The sequence below is a fragment of the Ambystoma mexicanum genome, chromosome 12 (genome assembly GCF_040938575.1).
Source record: "Ambystoma mexicanum isolate Mex_15411 chromosome 12, UKY_AmexF1_1, whole genome shotgun sequence".
NCBI lineage: Eukaryota > Metazoa > Chordata > Amphibia > Caudata > Ambystomatidae > Ambystoma > Ambystoma mexicanum.
In genome coordinates, this window is record NC_090936.1 from 462,792,164 (window position 1) to 462,813,611 (window position 21,448).

At 45.0% G+C, this 21,448-nt stretch overlaps 1 protein-coding gene across 2 annotated transcripts in view; it reads right to left on the bottom strand.

Moving 5' to 3' along the window:
* Positions 1-491: 491 nt before the first annotated feature.
* LOC138513665 (protein mono-ADP-ribosyltransferase PARP12-like) overlaps positions 492-21,448 on the bottom strand; it is a 322,728-nt gene continuing 301,771 nt past the window's right edge. For both annotated transcript variants that reach the window (XM_069628723.1, XM_069628722.1), the window contains one exon: positions 492-1,232. In XM_069628723.1, coding sequence (XP_069484824.1) covers positions 871-1,232 — 362 coding nt within the window. In that variant the 3' untranslated portion in view covers positions 492-870. The remainder of the gene's footprint in view (positions 1,233-21,448) is intronic.

A 21,448-nucleotide genomic window follows, 5' to 3' on the forward strand; every position in this document is an offset into this window, starting at 1 on the left:
GTTCTTGCGCAAATCCCGTTCTGGCGCCCTTTTCATTTTCCTTGGAGTATGATGCTGTCGTTAAACCATTACTTTTTTATGTTCTCACTTTTGATTTTCTTGACTTCATCCGGTGCCAATGCGTCAATGGTGGAGGTGAGAGTAGGAGAGAGGTCTAGTACTAAATCGGTTGCATTGGTAAATGATTCCATTGTCTGCAGATGGGCGAGCAGTGATGCAGAAAAGTTGGTGGCTGTAACTATTTAAAGTTCCTGCATTTGCTTTCTTTTCTTGGGTTGTTATCTAGACTAGCGGGAGCAGAAGGTAACAGCATTGACGTGTTAACCATGAAGTGTTCTGACCGGGGACAGGCCTATATTGAGGTGGATATGCTATGCAGTTGTGTGTCAGTATCCAGTCTATGGTGTGGCCTCCCCTATGGCTTTGATCCTTAACCCGTTGGAGTATAAGTTAGTTTTCCTGATTTCAGAAATGTTAAATCATTAATGCAATAGTTTTCATCATTTTATTTGATCTCTTACTCTTGTAAAATATGTTACTACAGTGTTAAAAACCAACACCCTAAGGAAATTAAATTGATTGATTGGCACTTATAACTGCCACGGGTTTTCCTCCCCAGTGCCAAGGCCTTTTTCGGTGATTTCGGTATTTCACCATTCAAAGCCTTCTAACATTTTCTCCTTCATTAACCCCTTAAGTGCAAAGGACGAGCTATCTCGTCCTTGGCACTGGGGAGGTAATCCCAAGGACGAGATATCTCGCCCTTGGCACTTAAGGGTTAAAAAAGCTGCAGTAGATTTATATTTGTAGAATCACATTTTCAGCATACCCTGAACTGACACATGGAGATAACAAGCAGCCAGCTCCTGTTTAACTGATGAGGCAGCTCCATTTATTTGCGCTGTCCTCGCCCTGGTTCTGGGCCTTGCTTGCTGCGTTGGCCCATGCCTGGACGGGCGCGTCGCTCGTTGTCTTCTCTGTGTATTCCAGCACATAGTCTGGGTAGGCCTGATGCTTTTCGAAGATCACAAAAACGGAAGGATTCTGCTCGCTGTCCACACAGCTGTCGTAGGTCTGTTTTGGATTGTTGGGCTTAGTTGGAGGGCGTCGGAAGCTGACATGTCCTTTTACAAAGTCGCCCACTAGAACCCTCGCCAGAAACATAGACTTCAAGTTGGAACTGCACTGGCAGTATTGCTGAGAATAAGAGGCGTCTCTGGAAAAGTAACTCCCTACAAACAAGGAAAAAGAGACATTTCAGTTGATATCAATGGGAATAGACAGTTCAATGAGTCTCTAGAAACTCCATGGAGACAAATAGCGCTACACGGGTAGGAGCAAAGGGGCGCGTTATGGGCAGGAATGGCAACACTGAAAGGTAACTTGTGTCATGTTAAGACCCTGGCTCATGATCATTATAATCCCAGATCTGCAGTGTTGCAGTTGGGACTCCCGGTCGACTCATAGTGGCAGATGTAACAAAACTCAATGGTAAAATAAGATGCAGTACTTAGTACCTCATGTTTTGGGGTGATTCCCTCAGCATCACTAATTCGAACCCTGAGTTAAAAATCCACAGAGCTAATACGAATGGCGAGGCTGAGGGGTGTTGCTAGGACTGGAAAAGATCCGGGGCTATGCTAATTTCTGGACTGTCGGGACCCGGGGCTAGCTATAGCCTTTGCTTGTAGCCCCAGAGCTTCTATCCTGGGCTACAACCAAAAGACCCAGGGCTATAGCCCCCTCCGCTCTCCCCTAGCAACGCCAAAGCTTTGCAAACGGGGTGAATGGAGAAGAATCCTGGATTATAGGCATGGTTGTTGGTCAATACCGGGAATAAGGCTGACCAATGGGAAGTATCTGGTAGAGGGTGGGCCACTGTTGCACAATAATGGCAGATGGCTGTATGCGTGACTGCAGATCACTACTGGCTCCTCGGTGGACCTGTTCACACTATTGCATGATGTTTGAGGGGCTGTACAATACTGCAAATTGGACGACACAAATGCAAAACTGGTCGATGGTTGACAACTTCACAATCTAGTGTGATATGTTGCCTATTGCCTACTGCTCTCAAATGGGCCTCGCTGTTGGGAAATGCTGGCAGGTGGAAGCGAGGGAGGCACCACACTAGGCCGGAAAGGGCTGACTAATGCACTGTACTGGAGAATGGAGTTGGTGGGAACTTGAGGTGCATGCAGTACAGTACAGATAGATGGGGTGGCTACCGCACAGTACTGCAAGGTGGGCTGGCCACTGGGCATGTGTATGTCTGATGGCTTGACCTTCACTGAACACTGGGCTACAGAGCCGCCGCTGCATAATAGTGGGTCATGATGTTGCATACCTCACATTGATGAAAGATGGAATTGGAAAATGGCGGGAAAACTGAGCACAGTTGCCTCATAGGTCTGACGACTGAACAATTTTAATATTATTTATAAAGAGTGAACAACACCACCGGACAGTAGCTTCAAGGCACTAAATAGAAAAATGGACTAACAGGTACATTGACGATACAAGATTAAATACATCATTACAACAACATAAAAACCATACATGAAGGTCAGAACAAGGGGAAACAAGCATTGACAATGCCAACAGTTGTGCTTTTGTGTAGGCATGGGAAATGCATTTGCCAAGCACTGCCATAGTGGTATTAACTGGCCATCAATGGTAGCAGCTGCAAAATGGTACAAGTAGCTGGGCATTTAATAACAGTGCCTGGCAAATGCCTAATACTTATACACAAGCCCAAGCTGTTGGCTTTGCCAATGCTTGTTTTTAACAGGACTTCCACGAAATACATGATTAGTGCTTATAAATCGAGTGGCTGAAGGCAGAGCTGGTTAGGACATTTATATTGCACCGGCATCACCTTTACATCTCCAATTAAGTCATTAACTGTCAGAAGACTTCTCTGAAAAAACACTGGCAGGCACTTTGAGCACAAAGTTTGATGATAAGGCTCGATAACGCTATCTCAAAGAGATCTCAGGAGCAATGTTTTGGGCAGGGAGGGCAGGAACTGGGTGAGAATTGCCATAGGGATTATTGAGGACACGGGCAGTCAATGGGTGGTTAAATAGCCAAACAACACCTACAAGCTTTGTGTCCCTCCTCATATGCCATTTCTCCCTACCTGTCCTCTAATGCAACAGTGTCAGCTTGCAGGTGGCGCTTTAGCACCACTGTGTAGCTGAAACAAAAACATCAGCCAAAAAATCAAAGATAATAAAACATTGAAATAAACACATTCGTTAACCTGCTGTGCTAAGAGAATTTGCACAGAGAATAAGGGAAGCTATCTTAAAATGTTGGGTAATTCTGACCAACCGAGAGAGAAGATCACATGTTTTAAAACCAAAATAATCTGCATTGTGCTATTTTGACCCTGTGGAGTTGCCTATGTCTGTGCACACTAGTGATGTCCAGGATCACTTCATCATGCCAGGGCAGAGACTGACAAAGGTGTAATGTAGATGGCATGGGTTGAGGGCCAGTGGCATCTATCCCCTGCCTGTTGTGTTTGAATATCTGTGTTTCACAGTGCTGGAGCCTGCAGTGGCTGTTAATTGCAGTGATGGGTGGGATGCAGGTTCTGCCATTAGATGTGGCCTCACCATTTTAGGGTGTCAGAGCACCTGAATCTATGTGGTAAATTCCCCCAGCTCCTCCCTCCTCATCCTCCCACCTGCATTCTGGGGGTGATGGGAGGAGTGCGGAGAGATGTTGTGGCAGCAGCCAAGAAAATCAATGTAAAATGTGTGCAGATGAAGCGCTGCAGGGTTACCTCCCAAATGCAAAATTCAAAGACACGTTTCTACATCACCAAGTGTCCGGAGGCTTGCAGATCCTCGGCCTCACTTTCTGTAATGTTTAGACGATCCTTGCATTAAGATTGTCTGCTTACAGTGCGCGCAGTCTGCCATCTTGTGGCCTTTTAGTGTAATATCTTAAGACAGTCTTGTACAAACTAAACCTTTCGAAGAATGCATACACTAACCACTCTCCAAGGGGGCCGTTAATGAACGCCTTTTTAGGATGGAGCAGAAAGGCTGCTCTGGCTTCAAAATACAGTCTTTGCCAGTCCCTTACACATGAGGCGGTTGGTAAGGCTATTGCTATGGCCGTAAACCACGGCTTTGCAGAAGTGGCGCACTTGATTCATTGCTGCCACTCCTGGGTCAGTTCAGAATCCATTGCTTCATGAAAGTGCCCTGTCTCTTACACTGCACTTTCCCTTTTTAACATGCACCTCTGAATCAGGCCCTGCGTATTTAGAACATGTTTCATTGGTTTCCGTTAGATAGTTGGGAAACCTTGGCTTCTGCGTAGCTCCACCCAGAAAGAGGGTTATCAGGCTATAGTTAAGGTAACAAACCCGGAAGGAAGTCAGTTTGCAACTGCTCTTGTTACCTCTACTCCATGGTTCTCGTTTTGTCGATTCTTTCTTACGTGGACTCTGTTGGTTTTGTCCTGTGAGCAGTTACCGGCTCGTGGATAATGGGAAGAGGCACCCAACATAATGCACCAATCGATCAGTCATTCTGTGTGGATAAAAAAATTAGTAAGTCCATGCACATGTTGTAGCAAGAGGAATCCTGTAGAGCCCCAGAGTAGAAAAGGGAGATTAGGTGCGACTAGGCAGTGTTGCAAAATTTGTTTTCTTGTTAACAGAAGATGTCAAATTCCAAGAAGAAGGGAAGGGCAGAGGGTGGTAAAGGCCTGGCACGACAGATACAAGATTGTCATGAACAGCAGAAGTGGATTCCCTTAAGGGGGCCCCTGAGATGCCGAGAAGGGTGTAATGACTGTGCAGTTTTAGGCTTATCAGCTCACCCCAGGAGTGTGTTTATGAGGAACTCTTCTGCACGAAGGAGGGATGGGGGGAAGGAAGATTACGTGACTAACTGCTATGCTTATGTAAACTCCTTCTTTGTGAACGTGCTAGAGATTGGAACCAATGATATTTGAAAATGTATATAAACCCTGCAGACCTAATGCTTATCAGCTCACTTCCCCGTTCTCTCAAGGATGCTGAAGTCATGCCCTTCCGCAGAAGATTGACAAATTAACCTTTGTGACTTGACCAGCCGTCTGAGTCTTTTGGAGTGGGGTCCCCTTTGACGGAAGTGGGGTGAGCGAAAGTGTACCCCCATTTACTGGCGACCACGAAGGGACCCAAACGTGTGGCAGCCCTTCACTGGGTGAGGCCTTCCAGGGCGAGCCTGGAGGGGTAAAAGGTATCGGGGCCCCAATGAATGAAGAAGCACCATTGACTGCACAAACGCGTTACCCTTCCTCCGCCAGCCCCGCCGGACGACAGGACAGCAGGCTGCCGCCCTTTGGGTCCAGCAGACTTCGAATCGAAGACCCCAAAGGAGGTGAGTGATTTAGGGATACGGTTGGTAAGGCCGTTAAAGAAAGGAGTATCAGTTATATGGTACGTATTAGTCTGAGATCTGTTATGTAGATCGTTAATGAAAAGGGTAATTAATGGATGAAATGAATATGTTTAAGTAAGGACCGGTCGGTTAAAAGGAATTAGTAGCATATATGTTGATTGTTTAAGGTTTAAGGATCATGGGAAACTTGACTTCCCGCGGGAGGGGAATAGTGAAGCCACACTATGCCCCTCTCGAGGGAACTCCGGCATTTGAAATGCTGATCAAATATGGGTTGAATTCAAATTTGTTCCTAAAACAATGGGTAGAATACACAAAAGGGTTGCTTGAACACAAGTGGATGGAACATGGAACATTTGACCTGGACGCTATAGCGACCGTAGAAATAGAACTGGCATAACGAAGAGTCCGTCCGGCTCAGTTTGAGGCTATAAGATTGTGGCGGGTAGAGGCGATTAGGAGGAAGAATGCACAGAATAAAAATGAGAGAAAGCAGCAGAAGCGGTCTGCAAATCAGAAGGCGAGGGAGTTGTTAGACAATAAGGAAATACAGGAGAAGTGTGAACAAATGGATAGGCATATGTTGATAAAGGAAAGTGGAGGTATGTACCCATCTGTACCGGCGCCCCGCTATGAGGACATAGCACGGGAAGCCGAAATAATTACAAATGACTTATTATTCCCGGGGGCCTCGGCCCCGGCTATAATAACTAGAGCCGTGGAAGAGGGTGAGTACCCCATGAAGTATGGTGCGGATGTCACTGATGTAGGTTTAACAAGGGCCACCCAGATAGGTGAGGAACGGCGAAAGGAGCTAAACACCATAGCGAACGATATATATAATGAAAGGATAGGAGACGATGTTAAGAACATGTTGGGAAGACTAAGGCCTGTGGAATTTAAACAAGTAGCTAGAACTCTAGTTAAAGATTATAATTATAACAGGAGACAATGTGGGGTAAGTGAAGATCTCCCCGAGAGTTACCGTGATGCTACAAAGGGAATAGACGTAGCCCGTACTAATAAACAGTTGTGGGAGTACATGAAAGTTATCATGACAGAAATATACCTAGGGGAACGAAGGCAGGATCAATGAGTGAAAGAAAACATAGAGAAACGGGCTGACAGGAAGAAGAGGTTAGAAGAAGCCCAGCCGTTAGGTAGGGATTTGGCAGACAGAATAGAGAAATGCGCAATTAATGAATCCATCACTAAAGCGGGGGAAGAAATAATGACCCATAACTGGGCAGAACAATTAGCATGCCTCCAGCATCTGTTTAACAACACTCAAGACTTGGTTGAACAGGAAGGGCAAGAGGAAAAATATGATTTGACAGGAACAGAAACTTTCTTAGGAGTTGAGGTAAGTTTGGATGTGGATCTGAACGCTAAGACCCAGCAAAGCAAAAGAAAGGGGCAGTTCAACAAGGTCTTGAAAGCCTTTGTAGAACTGAAATCTAGAGCTACACAGGAAGAAGGAAATAGGCACAAGAAAAGTTTCCCATTACGAGAATGTCAGCCCACTCCAGGTAATAACCCCAATAATGAGCCAGTAAAGACCTATGTATATGTTCCCTTAACCCGTATGGAACTTATGCAAATAACTAAAAGTATACCTGACCCACGATAGACCCTGCTGGGTTTTACAAGGAGATGAGGAAACTATTTAGGCCAGGCCAGTATACAGTAGAAGATGTGGATAATATCATGATGGCATTGGTCCCTGAAGAAATATGGGTACCCTTTAGGTAGAGAAATGATTTAGGAATAATATAAAAGACGACGACAATGGCAGGAAACCCCAAGAACCCCTATCTCTCAATGTAAAAGGGCATGGGTTACGGGTATTAAAAGCTCTTGAGGAGATATTAAAACCCCAAGATGTGAACGTGGAGAAATTAGCTACAGTGACGCAAGGACCCGCTGAGGATGTTGCAGCTTATTACCTGAGATTCGAGGCAGCGTTCAAAGCTCACAGCGGATTGGACTTAGCGACTGAAACAGGGCAGAGATATTTTGCTGGGAGTTTCGTGGAAGGATTACACACCCCGATTCAGAAAGGTTTGAGGAGCGCTGAGTCTACTTGGCAGTCGAGGTCACCCAAAGATATACTAGAAATGGCGCGATATTACGAGCGTAGTGAACAAGTAAAAACCCAGACAAACACGCGGGCAGAAAAGGAACTTAAAAATAGGGTATTAATGCAGCAGTTACAGCAGGGCTCCCAAGGGTTTAGGGGTAACCAGCAGAATGGAAATCAACAATGGAACGCTCGAGGTATGAGCGGAGGGCAGGTAAGTACATATTTACGGCCGGATGGACTGGCCCAAAATGTTTGCGCCTTCTGTAAAAAACCAGGTCACTGGAAAAACCAGTGTCCGGTAAGTGTAGGACGAGGGAGGGGCGTCCCACGAGGAGGACCAGGGCAGACCATGCAACAGCAAGGGATGGCACCAGGACCAAGAGCGAACTTCTCCCCACCAGGGCCAAACGTGTTTGATCAGGGGCTTAGGCAAACGGCACAGTTTGAACAGTGTGAAGGTGAGGACTGCATGCTATTTGGGGAAAGACCAGAGAAGTTTCAAGACCCGTCCAGTGGGCTGTTGTGAAGGGGCCGAGGTGGAGCTGGGGGAGCGGTGTTTGTGCCAGTCGATCAGAGGGGTCCATATGTATCTGTGCGACTGGGACAGCATCCTGTAGTGAAATGTTTGGTGGATACTGGTGCTGCAAACAGCTCGGTAGATATTAAAACCGTCCCCTCAGCGCCACTATCGGGAACAAGTAAAACATCCATTGGGTTTGGCGGGGAACCCATAGTGACCCCAGTAAGTAAGGCGATAGAGGCAGAGGTGGAAGGGGTGAAATGGAGCAATGGGTGGTTGCTGACAGATAAATGTCCAGAAAACTTATTGGGAATTGATGCATTAAAAGCATTGTACGCAACCATCTATTGTTCTCCAAGCGGAGTGCGTATGACCATAAATGACCCAGGTAACCACATTGTAATGGCACTCAGTCAGCCTCTACCAGTGGAATTGCAGGAACTTCCAGAGCATCTATGGGCGGCAAATGGTAATGACGTAAGATCACTATTGGTGGACCCGATTGTGATAAAACTCAAAGAGGATGCTACACTCTCCAGAGTAAAACAATATAAGATATCTGTGGAGGGAGAAGAAGCCTTGGTAAAGATTGTGAGTGATATGATAACCCTGGGAGTGGTGGAAGAGTGTAATGATAGTCCTTGCAACTCTCTGGTTCTTCCTGTTCACAAGAAAGGGGATGAGACACTGCCTTATCGGTTTATTATTGATTTAAGAGAGATTAACAAAATCGTGGAGCCACGATTCCCAGTGGTGCCTAGTATTGCCAGTATTTTGACCCTAATACCGAGCACGGCTGAATGGTTCAGTGTAATTGATTTGAAAAACGTGTTTTTTAGTTTGCCCATTGCCCCAGAGTCAAGATATCTGTTTAGTTTTACTTTGAGACAAAGGCAATACCGCTTTACAACAGCCCTGCAGGCTTACACGGAAAGCCCAGCTATCTTTAGCCAGGTATTAAAAGCCCAGTTAGATGAACTCATGCTACCAACAGGGACGTCCTTAGTTCAGTATGTGGATGATATATTGATCAGTGCAAAGTCACAGGAAGGGTGCCGAGAAGCAACTGTTTTAGTGTTGTCCCATTTGGCTAAGCATAATCATAAAGTGTCCCTGGCAAAGATGCAGTATGTACAACAAAAGGTTGACTACTTGGGCTATGTTTTGTCAAAAGAGGGAAGAGCATTGTCAATTGATCGCATATCATTAGTGCAATCTATACCATATCCCAAGACATATACAGATTTGCGGAAAGTATTGGGAGTACTGTCATATTGTAGACATTGGATACCTGAGTTTTCAGTAACAGCAAAACCATTATTGACAGCACTCAAAACAGAAAAAGAGGGTGGAGCATTTTGTTGGACAGTGGAAATGGAGCAGGCCTTTTGCACACTGAAAAGTGCCCTATGTAACGCACCAGCTCTGGGAACACCTGATTATGGTAAATTGTTATATTTATTTGTAGATGAGGTAGATGGGTGTTCTGTGTCGGTGTTGACCCAAGAGCAGGGTGGGAGGCAGAGGCCTTGTGCTTACTTCTCGACAGGGTTAGATGCAGTTGCTCGCGGACTACCACTATGTATGAGGGCGGTGGCAGCGGCAGCCCTGGCACTCAAGCAAAGCGCAGGAATAATTTTAGGGAATGATGTCATTGTTAAAGTACCACATGCTGTAGATGTATTATTAAATAGGACTCAGACCCAACACCTCATGGCTGCCAGATTGACACAGTATGAGATGTACCTATTCAGCAGGAACGTCAAGATCGAACGATGCAATGTGTTAAACCCAGCATCTCTTTTACCAGTGCAAGCAAATGGGGATGAAGTAATGCATGATTGTGTGATCAGGACAGAAGAAAGTACGAAAGGGAGGATTGATTTACAGGACAGGCCTCTGGAGGATGGAGAGTGTATATTGTTTTGTGATGGGTCTTGCTATAAATTAGATTCAGGGGACACGGTGGCAGGTTACGTAGTGACAACAGGTGAAACTATAGTAGACATGGGAAAGGTACCAGAGAAATCGGCACAGGCGGCAGAATTGCATGCGGTAATCAAATCACTAAGATATAGTGAGGGAAAATGTGTAACCATATACACTGATTCAGCTTACGCACATGGGGTGGTAACCAATTTTGGGAGGCTCTGGGCCGAAAGGGGATTTCTAACATCGCAAGGTACAAAGGTAAAACATGCAGCATTAATATGTGAACTCCTGGATGCTTTGACATTATCCACAAGGGTAGCAGTGGTAAAATGCGCAGCCGACCGGAAAGTACTTGATTATGTATCCCAGGGTAACAATTTAGCAGACGTGACAGCAACATATGCAGCAGAAAATTGTGCAAATAATGAGCTTGGACAATATATGTGTGAAACTGAAGGAGGGGAATTGGGTGTTGGGGAGCAGGTAGTAAGAATCCAGGAAGATGCAACAGAAGAAGAAAGGAAAACCTGGCACTCGGATGAAAATATACGACAACTGGAGAGTGGGGCATGGGCAAATGTGAACACAAGGAGGTGGATGTTACCAGATGCATACCTCCCTGTTGTAGTAAGCGTGGCACATGGACCAACACATTTAAACTCTAGAACAATGGAACGTGTGCTAAAAAATGTCTGGGAAAACAAAAGAATTGGTCCCTATTGCAGGCAATGGGCAAAGCAGTGCGAGATCTGTTTAATGTACAATGTTGGAAAGGGTGTGCCGGCCCCAGCAGGACACTGTAAACTGCCCACACAACCCTTTGAAGTGGTGTATATGGATTTTATATATTTGGAACCTGTAAACAAGTGTGCTTATTGCCTGGTAATAAAATGTGGTTATTCAGGATGGGTGGAAGCCTTTCCCCTCCGAGACAACAGTGCTATCTCAACTGCAAAATGCATATTGAAACATTGGGTACCCCTGTACACGGTCCCTACCTATTTATGGTCAGACAATGGGTCACATTTCACGGGGGAGGTGGTGGAGAAGGTATGCAAAGCACTGGGGATTGATCAAAGGTTCCATGCCGTATTCCATCCCCAGTCAGCAGGAATTATTGCGGGTCCCAATAAGATATTGAAGAACAAATTGGCAAAGGCATGCGCAGAAACAGGTTTGAAGTGGCCCGATGCCTTGCCATTGGCATTGCTGAGCATGAGAACTGCGCCCAAACGCACCCCTGGACTATCCCCATCCCCATTCAATGCCACCTAGCATTGGTACTCCTGTAAACCCAAAAAGATTATCTGAACAAACCTGGCCAGCGTTGCAACAATATTGTATTGCATTGACTAACAGGCTTCTTTCTATACATACGCAGGTGAAAAAATGCGGCCCCAGAACCACCAATTGGGCCAGGCCATGATGTGAAACCCGGGCACTGGGTTGTAATTAAAGCCTTTGACAGAACTAGCAGCCTGCAGCCATGCTGGAAAGGACCCTACCAGGTGTTGCTGACAACGCAGACAGCACTGAAAGTTGACGGCAAACCACACTGGTACCATACAAGTCATGTGAAGAAAGCTGCTGCTATAGAACCATTGCAATCAACCGGGGTACACACAAGCCTGTTGGAATCATCCCAGACCCCTCTCCTGACAGATGTCCTCAGGTACAACCTGAGATCACGGAAAGTATATGTGCCAGGCAACGAGTAAGGACTGTGAATTGAACTTTGATTGTTAGAGAGACACAAACTCTTTTGTCGGTCAGAGCAGTGCACAGCCTTGCCGAAGAAAACAAGCAGTTGCTTGAAGGGCCTCTGGCGTCCCTCCTGGACAAGGCACAACGAGGCGTGGGACAGATCGGTGAAAGGGCCGCTGGTGCACCCTGTATGTTTAGGGTACAAACACACTGGAGCTTTAAATAGGGTTGGGAACGTAAACTGTAAGAGTGAGAGGCTGCTCATTAGGGTAGAACGCTAGGCGCTAGGACCCAGCCAAGCCACGGAACTTAACCTTCAGTGTCAGCATAAACTCAGGTAAGGTGGCAGAAGCAATGATAAGTGAGATGGAACTGCAGGATTTAGCTCTGTCTGCCCACCCAAGTGGATGGATGAAGGTGGACAAATACGGGTGTACAACGAAGGAAAAGACTTTTATGTATAGCAGGTGTTTTGGTGGTGACAGGGCTTGGTGTATTTTTATGGTATCTGGAACACCCTTCAATGTATGCATTTAAGAATATATTTCCTGTGGCGAACTCCCCAAATGATACCAATATTACTTATGTATATAGTAAAGATAGGCATGAGCATGACGGTCATGTAGATGAAGAGTTTAGTAGGAATGCATATATACGCTTAATGAATACAACACAGAAGGCGTTGAATTTGTCGAATTGTTGGATATGTAGTCATGTTCCCCGCCATGTAGGAGATTGAATACCTATGTATGCTTTTGCAGTACCAGAAGTTGATAGTTGTATTTTGCTTTGGATGAGGGTTCTCTCACTAGACAAGTATATGCCAAATACTTCCAGATGCTTTACAATGAAATGGTCAGACATATCAGCAGGTATAGTTCATAAAATGAAAGAGGAGGGAGTAACCTACTCTTCAAGAGACCTTGTAGGTCAGGCAAGGGTAGGGGAATTACCTCCACCCTCCTTGATGGTAACCAGAGAGTACTCAAGGAAGAATATTTGTTTCAAGGGAATGAAAGGAGAAACTATTTTGGGATGTAGTATAATATACGATCTTTCTAGGTATAGTAGGGGTATAGGTGAGATTGAAGGGTATGCTTATGTTTGTAATAAAAAGGCTTATCTATGGCTTCCCAGGAACTTTTCGGGAACATGTTATTTTGCAAGGATAATACCTGCTGCTATGACTTATACCCCTAAAGAAATGTATGGTAAACACAGGTATAAGAGAGAGACGAGGAAAGGGCTTGACCAATCAGACACTGATCTGGATATATTTATTGACATAGTAAAGGCAATGACATTCCATGTAGGAATATTCCTGAACTCCCAAGAGGTACGCAGACTAAGTAGGGCAGTGGAGACCATGATTAGTGAAACAGCTGATATACTCACTAATATTACATATGATATGAAGGCCATACGGTTAGTTGCATTACAGAATAGGTACGTGTTGGATGTGTTGACAGCAGAAAGGGGCAGAGTTTGCACTGTGGTGGGTTCCCAATGTTGCATGTATGTTCCCGATGCAAGTGAGGGAGTGTTGTCCGGGATATCCAGGTTACATAAAATAGCTGAGACAATCCACTATGAGGAGGGGGTCGGAGATAGTTGGTGGATGAAGTTACTGAAAGATCTTGGCTGGAAGTTGCTAACCCCAATACTGGTAATGATAGGCTTAGTCCTGGTTTGCTGCCTATGCATACAATGTTCTCCAATACTTATTGGAGGTTGTATGGATTGCTGTAGCAGGACAGCCCGCAAGGTACAGGATACACCCTCTCATCAGGAAAAGGAGCATTTGCGGATAATGTGGTTGAAGGAAATGGAGGATTTGAATAAGATTGACATATAATCTTGCTCAACATGAGCAAAAGGGGCAAATTGTGGATACAAAAATTAGTAAGTCCATGCACATGTTGTAACAAGATGAATCCTGTAGAGCCCCAGAGTAGAAAAGGGAGATTAGGTGCGACTAGGCAGTGTTGCAAAATTTGTTTTCTTGTTAACAGATGTCAAATTCCAAAAAGAAGGGAAGGGCAGAGGGTGGTAAAGGCCTGGCACGACAGATACAAGATTGTCATGAACAGCAGAAGTGGATTCCCTGAAGAGGGCCCCTGAGATGTCGAGAAGGGTGTAATGACTGTGCAGTTTTAGGCTTATCAGCTCACCCCAGGAGTGTGTTTACGAGGAATTCTTCTGCACGAAGTAGGGATGGGGGAAGGAAGATTACGTGACTAACTGCTATGCTTATGTAAACTCCTTCTTTGTGCACGTGCTAGAGATTGGAACCAATGATATTTGAAAATGTATATAAACCTTGCAGACCTAATGCTTATCAGCTCCCTTCCCCTTTCTCTCAAGGACGCTGAAGTCATGCCCTTCCGTGGAAGATTGACAAATAAACCTTTGTGACTTGACCAGCCGTCTGAGTCTTTTGGAGTGGGGTCCCCTTTGACGGAAGTGGGGTGAGCGAAAGTGTACCCCCATCTGCCATGTCGATGCCATAGAAAAACAACGTTGTAAACCCTGCCCCAGTGTAGTGGAGCTTTGAGAGGCAACCTCTGAGCAGGAGAGATGAAGAACCTGCCAGAGAAGTGAGGAACTAGGCTAGCTGTCCACAAGAACAGGCAGAAGAACACCAACCAGTAAGGGGGCGGAGGGGGGGTGGAGCGTTGGGTGGAGGGGTGACAGAAGACGAGTTGCACCACATGTAGAAAGCTCCTGAGTTCTTTGGCTGTGGTGTCTTAGGGGTATTTGGCGTGTGTATCGGCTCCTACAGTCAATCTCGAGCTTTTATAAAAGTAAAGTACCCCCAGATGGAATGGATGAATGGAACAAACTCCAGGGTCCTCCTTTGAACTAAAATGTAAACTGGGGATAAAATCATCATAATAAAAAAAATGCAAAAATGGATGTTAACGAATGAAAAAATATACACCTCAATGGTAGTATCAGTGTGTCAGTCAGAATTAAGATGATTGATGCAATAAAACATTACATCATACACACTTTAAACAATGAATACAATCAATTAATTGCATTAAATAAATATTGAAACAAACATTAAAGCTGCCAAACATTAAATGGAATTCCATATTGCCTCAGCGTTCCAACTCTACCTATCGGATCATGAAAAATCTTTTTCCAGCTGAATCCGAAAATATATTTGTCGGGGCATAACGTTAATGAAAGGTGTAAAACAGCAATGATTTAACGCCATTTGTTCCCGTCACGCTCCATTTTCAAGCATTTGTATGACAGAGAGGAGGGGTAGAACGCAACTTGGGTTTCCGCTGCTCCCTTCCTCTCAGCCATATAAATGCTGCAGCATCTGCGGTGGCATGGATTTTCATGCCGACTCAAATGCTGGAGATCCCTATTGGGCACCAGCATGAAGCAGACTGACCCCATAGGGATCCATTGTACACTCTCCCTGCGCCATAAGCAGTGCAAGCATGTTGGGGAAGGTTTCTTTTTAATTGTGAGCACTATGAACAGTAAATGCTGCCTGGCATGCTAGAATGTCAGGCAGCATTTACTCACTTTGCACTGCAGGGCAAATGACAAAAATCTAGCGGCGGCGGGGAGTCGTTTACGTTACAGTGTACCCGCGATGGAAATGTTCGCATGGGAAATGTACGCACTACAAAATGTTCGTACATTTCCCATGCGAACATCCATTACAATACTATACAAACATACATCCCCAGCCACACCCCCAACATACCCCCACCACCCTACTTACCTTTCCTTAGTTCTTTGTCCCTGCAGCACCGGTTCCCTTTCACTTCCATGATCGGGAACCTGCGCCGCAGGGTCCTTTTACTTTTTGTAAATTTATTTTTTACAGGCAGCTGTAGGGGTTTCCCCCACAACCCCCGCTCACTATACTGTACAGTCTAGTGAGCAGGGTGCTGCGGGGGACACCCCCGCAGCCACCCGCAGCCTTTGAAAAAAACATTTTCTTTTCAGACCGAACCCACCAATAGACCTAAACACACACCACGAAAAGTTCAAACTTTTGGTAGTTAGAACTTTTCGTGCTGTGTGTTTTAGGTCTTTTGGTGAGGTCGGTCATTTTGGGTTAGGTAATATCATCCTAACCCAAACGTAATGGCTCCCCAGCGCCAAATTACTCATTTGACAAACAGAAGCCCCTAGTTGTTTACTACAATATGTGAGCTACCTGTGATTTTTTAAAATGCCTTTCCAAATCCATTTCTCCACGCATTAAATAAATAGGCAGCCACTCCCATCAAAGCTGCAAGATGGTCACTCTGGCGACAAAGATATATAGCATCTTGCACTGTGCCAATTCATTGGTGTTGGCTCTAGGGGAAATGTGGGTCTGCTCAATCCCCGTATCCATAGAGGGTCCCTGGCGCTTCAGTACATAGACCACATCCATGGTGGTGACTGTCTTCCCCTTGGCGTGCCCGATGTAGGTGACAGCGTCCCGGATCACGTTCTCCAGGAAGACTTCAGCACCCCCTGGGCCCCCCGCTTGTTAGTGATTTACCCTGTGCTCCCTCTTGCTTCTAGTCTCTCCCTCGCCTTGCTCCCCTTATTTGGAATGATCTACCTCTCTGTAGTACTACATCTCTATCACTATTTAAATGCAACCTCAAAGCCCTCCTTCTTTCTGAAGAATAAGTTTCCTAAGGCCCCTCACCTCCATATCATCACGCTGCTTTGCTGACTTTCCCTCCATCCCTACTTCACGTTCATCTCCCTCTACCTTTTACATAGCACTTCTCCACCACCGTCCCCTATGTCACCTTCCCCTGCAACATCTGTTCATCAATTAATATGTTTTCACCAAGTTGTAAAGGACTCAAGTCCTCCACTCGGTTAGATATTAGGATGAACCTAGGGACGTGGGCCTGCTCCGGAAGACCCTCCGTAGGAGTCTGGGCAATTGGGACCTCACTGGGAGAGACTACCCCTTAGGGTACAAGGACCCCAGTTCCTGTGAGGAACTCCCTAAGCCACACAGCATAGAAGCATAAATGGGACTATCTGCCGGTAAAATAGCTCAGCGAGTTGAGCGCTCGCTGCTGCGATCTGAGCGTGATCTGCAGGTCGCAGGTTCGAATCCCAGCAAGGCCAACTCAGACTTTCATCCTTCCGAGGTCGATAAATGAGTACCAATTTTGGTTGGGTGATATTGTATGTAAATATGTGCTCTGTAAAGCGCTTTGGAATAAGGCGCTATATAAATAACACGTCATTATCTACTACAAAGACTAATGTAACATCTACATATTTGGCTGACGGTAATGCTGGAACCAATCAGCCCGGAGAAGGAATGGATAATGTCCCTTTAATATTAGACGCATACTTAACTGAGAGGAACTGTGGATCCAGCGACTTTCAAATAGCTGCAGAACGCCAGAGGAAGCCGCTGGAGGCCCAGCATACTCAACAATGGAGGAGCCATTGTGAAACAGGAAAGCAGAGTCGCGTGTCAGGTGGTGGCGAGACCACATCCATATCGTGGTGGGAAGGATGCCTGATGAAACACGCTGAGACCATCAGAAAAGGCAAAGGGGAGCGCTAACTGCTTCCTATAGTTAAAATCCATATGCAGCAGATGGGAAGCCGAGAACGGGAGACCACGAAAATGCAGAACGAGAAGGCAAGGAGGAATGCAAACAGTTTCCTAACGTTATTCCCGTATACGGCAGACGGGAAGCTGAGAATGGGAGCTACTACGAAACCAAGGCCACAGAAAGGCAATATAGAAGACGGTCACCATAGCGAATGCCATGGCCTGTAATTTTCCTCAACATACAGAGAGGTAATGGGGAGAACGTAAGAAGCATGTGGCCGTCGGGGCAGCCAAATACAAGAAGATAACCTCGTCCCAGTAATCATGATGAGTTACTTAGTATAAACCTTTGGAATTGGAACTGTGTAAAGCTGATACAGAGGAGATTGTATAACCCTGTGTAGAAAGTCAGTGAAGTGAGACAATTCACAGGATCTCGTCACTTCTCCCCAGAGTGGAGCCCTACCCTGTGAGGCTAGGGAGGTGAGCCCACTATGCAACATTCCCCTTAGGGGTGGAGGTAAGCAGGACCTCACAGGTAGAGACTCTCCTCTTGGAGATAAGGACTCCCGTTCCATGAAGGAACTCCATAACCATCTTTCCTATGAGACTCTGAGATCCTCATTGTCACAAAAAGTCCAACCTGAAGAAACTACTGTTTCCTATTGTAAGATTTCTTCTTTTACACAACCAAGACCTGAAACGACTGAGAAGAGGAAGAGTAAAAGAGATATGAAGAATGGCTATTGGCTGAAACCCAATAGTACTGAGAAGAAGAGTGAAGGAGCAATAACAACTATTCCTTCAGTGAAGATATTCCGTACTGGGAAGAGTTTGTGCCGAGGAGGGATAAAGAGTACCTCTTGGTAACAAAGGAGTGACTCTGATCCTTCGCTGGAGAGGACCCAGCAACAGAGGATACAAATAGAAGAATGACTTGCTAAAGTGAGAAGCCAGCATTAAGCCAGCAGAGCATGGGAAACTCAAGCCTGGGGAAGAGAAGCCCATGGCAAGAAGCTGGTCCTCAGTCCAGGGGACAACACAGAACTGACGGAGAAGCAATCCGGAAACCAGCGAAGGGCCGACTCAATTGAAGTTTGAAAAAATTCAGATGGTGGCATCACTTCAGGGAGGTGGAACACGTGGTCCGTAAACAGCGCCAGAACCGCCAAACCTAGGGCTCTGTGGAGACGCAGAGCAAGACGAAAAGCTGGGAAGAGAAATGCTGTGAGTGCCTATGGGGAAGAAGACAGCCCACAACCCCAGGAAGGACCAGTGACGCACACCCATTGAACAAGAGTTAACAGGAGCGTCAAAAGACCGGGAGGAGTGCAGATAATTGTGAAAGCCTTAAGAAAGCTCAAGAGTGTTACGGGAGTGATCTCCCTCGTCACAATAATTCTGAAAACCATAAGAAAAGCCAGGAGTGTTACGAAGGGATCTCCCTCATCACTGTAATTGTGAGAGCCATAAGAAAAGCCAAGAGTGTTACAAGAGTGATCTCCCTGCACACGGTAATTCTGAAAACCATAAGAGAAGTCAAGAGTGGAACAGGAGTAATCTCCCCCTCATCACAGTGACTGGGGAAAGCCTAAGAAAATCCAAGAATACTATGGGACTAACCTTTCCTGTCCTAATAGTAGAAAGAACAGTTTTTGCGTCAAAACTAAGAAACCAAGAGAGAGAGAATATATGAACAACAGTTAAGCAAAGATCCGTTTTGGACATTGAGAGCCAATAGTCATTGGAGACTTAAAAAACATCAAAGAAGTCCCTTTGAGGCGATGCAGAGGTTAATTGGAACTTTTGCAAGAGACTATAAGCAGATCAGGCACCATTCTCCTGAGCCCCCTTTTGTTTTTTTAAACCTTTTTGTAAATTAGTGGTAGGGTCAGAAGTAGGTTATTTTTTTTAAACAGAGAACATATTTTTTGCTTTGGACAAACCACACTGATGACGAGCACCCTAGTTTTGTTCTATTAGGTAGGGCAAACCCTCTTAGTATAAGGAAAGGTAGGTCTTTTATTTATTTTCAATAAAAGCCTTGTGTAAAATGGCACCCATTTGTCTGACTCCTTCTTCCGACTTACCACAGAAGATTCCAAACAAATATCTGATAAAGAAGGGAAATTACTATGTGAGCACCAAGATGAAAAGGGGAGAAACTGTGCCATAAACCCTTGTTATAAAGAAGGAGAGGCAAGAGTATCAAGTAAACAAGATAGTTACAAAGAGACCACCCAGGAGAGGGGAAATACCAAATGGGAAGAAACCACAGCCAAGCCGAGAAAGCCTGGATCAGTTGATTATGAGAGGTCTAAAGCGGTTACCAGACATTTGGTCGAAAAAAATTGGTCGACCAGACAAATGGTCGAACCAATTTGGTCGAAAACCAAATGGTCGATTTTTTTGTTTTGTTTTATTTTCACCCCTTTTTTTGGAGGGGTGGGTCCCCCCCGGGGTGGGTCCCCCCCTCAACCCCCTTTTTTTCTAAAAAACCCTTTTTTTTAAAAACGAAAACCCGAAATATATATATATATAAATAAATAAAAAAATTCGACCATTTGGTTTTCGACTAAATTGCGTCGACCAAATGTCTTTCGACCAGTTTTCATTCGACCAAATGTCTGGACACCGTCTAAAACCTATACAAAGAAGCTGAGAAAGTATCACAAGGAAAGTTGTCACAGATACATCACTAAAGAGAGTACAAAACCAAAGACTGTTGCACAAGAACTACAAGAGTTAATCCAAGGGATAAAGACAGACTATTACAGAAGATCGTGCTAGACAAGCAGTCCAAGCAATAGAGACATTGATACAAAGAGATGTCAGAAGATATTGACACACCAGTAGAATCAAGCCAATCTCCTGGACTTTTTTAAGTTACTTATCTTAGTGGTAGGGTCAGGCAGAATTAGACTCAGACTTTTATGTCTTTGGGACTTCCTGACAACAGATGAGCACCTTTAGATAGGTAGGGAACTTCCTCTAGAAATAGGGAAAAATAGGTGTTCTTCTTATCATTTGAATACATGAATTAGAATGTCCTTAAAGAGCCCGATTCCTTCTTCTGACCCACCACAATATACAAATGTTGTGTAAGCATATTTGTGCCAAAAATGTATTGTCTGTTGCTCTTCCAAATAAATAAACAAATAAACAGTCTCAGAGAAGTGGTAGAAGCCACACTTTTTCAAATCACTCAGGGCAGGATAAAACACCAGGAACTAGTTAATAGCGTCTTTAAGTCCATATCAAAACCCACAGTGCTGCCTGATATATTTGGACCATTTAATTGCAAAGGTTTCTACAGGTATTAGTCCTATTCAGAGTTTTAAAAGCAACAGTTTGGATGGAAAATGTTCAACATAGTTCAAGTAATTTCGAAAACCAAATGCCCGATTTCTCTCCAGATAATGTCTTAAGAAACCACCCCTACGACACCTGGACAGTGAGCAGGAAACATACCACTCAGTATACAGGGCTACCAAGCCCTCCATAGAGGGTAAACCCATTGATGTCAGCTTTGACCAACAAATTATAAGATTCCAATTAATGGTCATTTGGCAACTGTAGTGGGGCCAAGGTAGAGAGCTTGCTCCAACCTGGGAAATCACATCAGGTTGTCTATGGCAGACTGATAGAGAAGGACTGTGCCAGATTTTCCACTATCACAACATTGGGTTTATTTAAGCCTGGAAGGCAATACCCACAGTACCACAAATTATTGCTTTAATGGGCTATTCAGGGTGCCAAGAGGGTGTGACATCAGCATTTTAGGGTAACATTCCACCTTTGTTCTAAGATATAGAGATACCGTGAACCTCACAGCTCCGCTTTACAGGTTTCAGCCATTAGGACCTGTGCACGTTAGACCACTAAGGATTATCCTGTAGCCATTTCCCGAAAAGCACTGGGAGAGGTTTTTGATGTCTACTCCTTGCCTTGCTAGGGTGAGTTCACCTTTTGCCAATAGCGCTTTCCAGAGGCCATGCGCTTACATCATGCACCCCGAGATAATCAAAATGGTTCCCTTTTTCAATACAGTAACCTCTTAACATCAACATTAACCCCATTCCTTCTTCCTATTCTTATATCATGCCAGATATTAAATTTAGTTTTTCCAGTGTTCATCCCAAGCCCATTTTAATCAAGGTAGACACATTTCTGATGTGGACATGAATAATAGACATATGCCCATCTAATGTTGAAGTGAATGATTTCATTTCGAGTTTTTGTCAAAG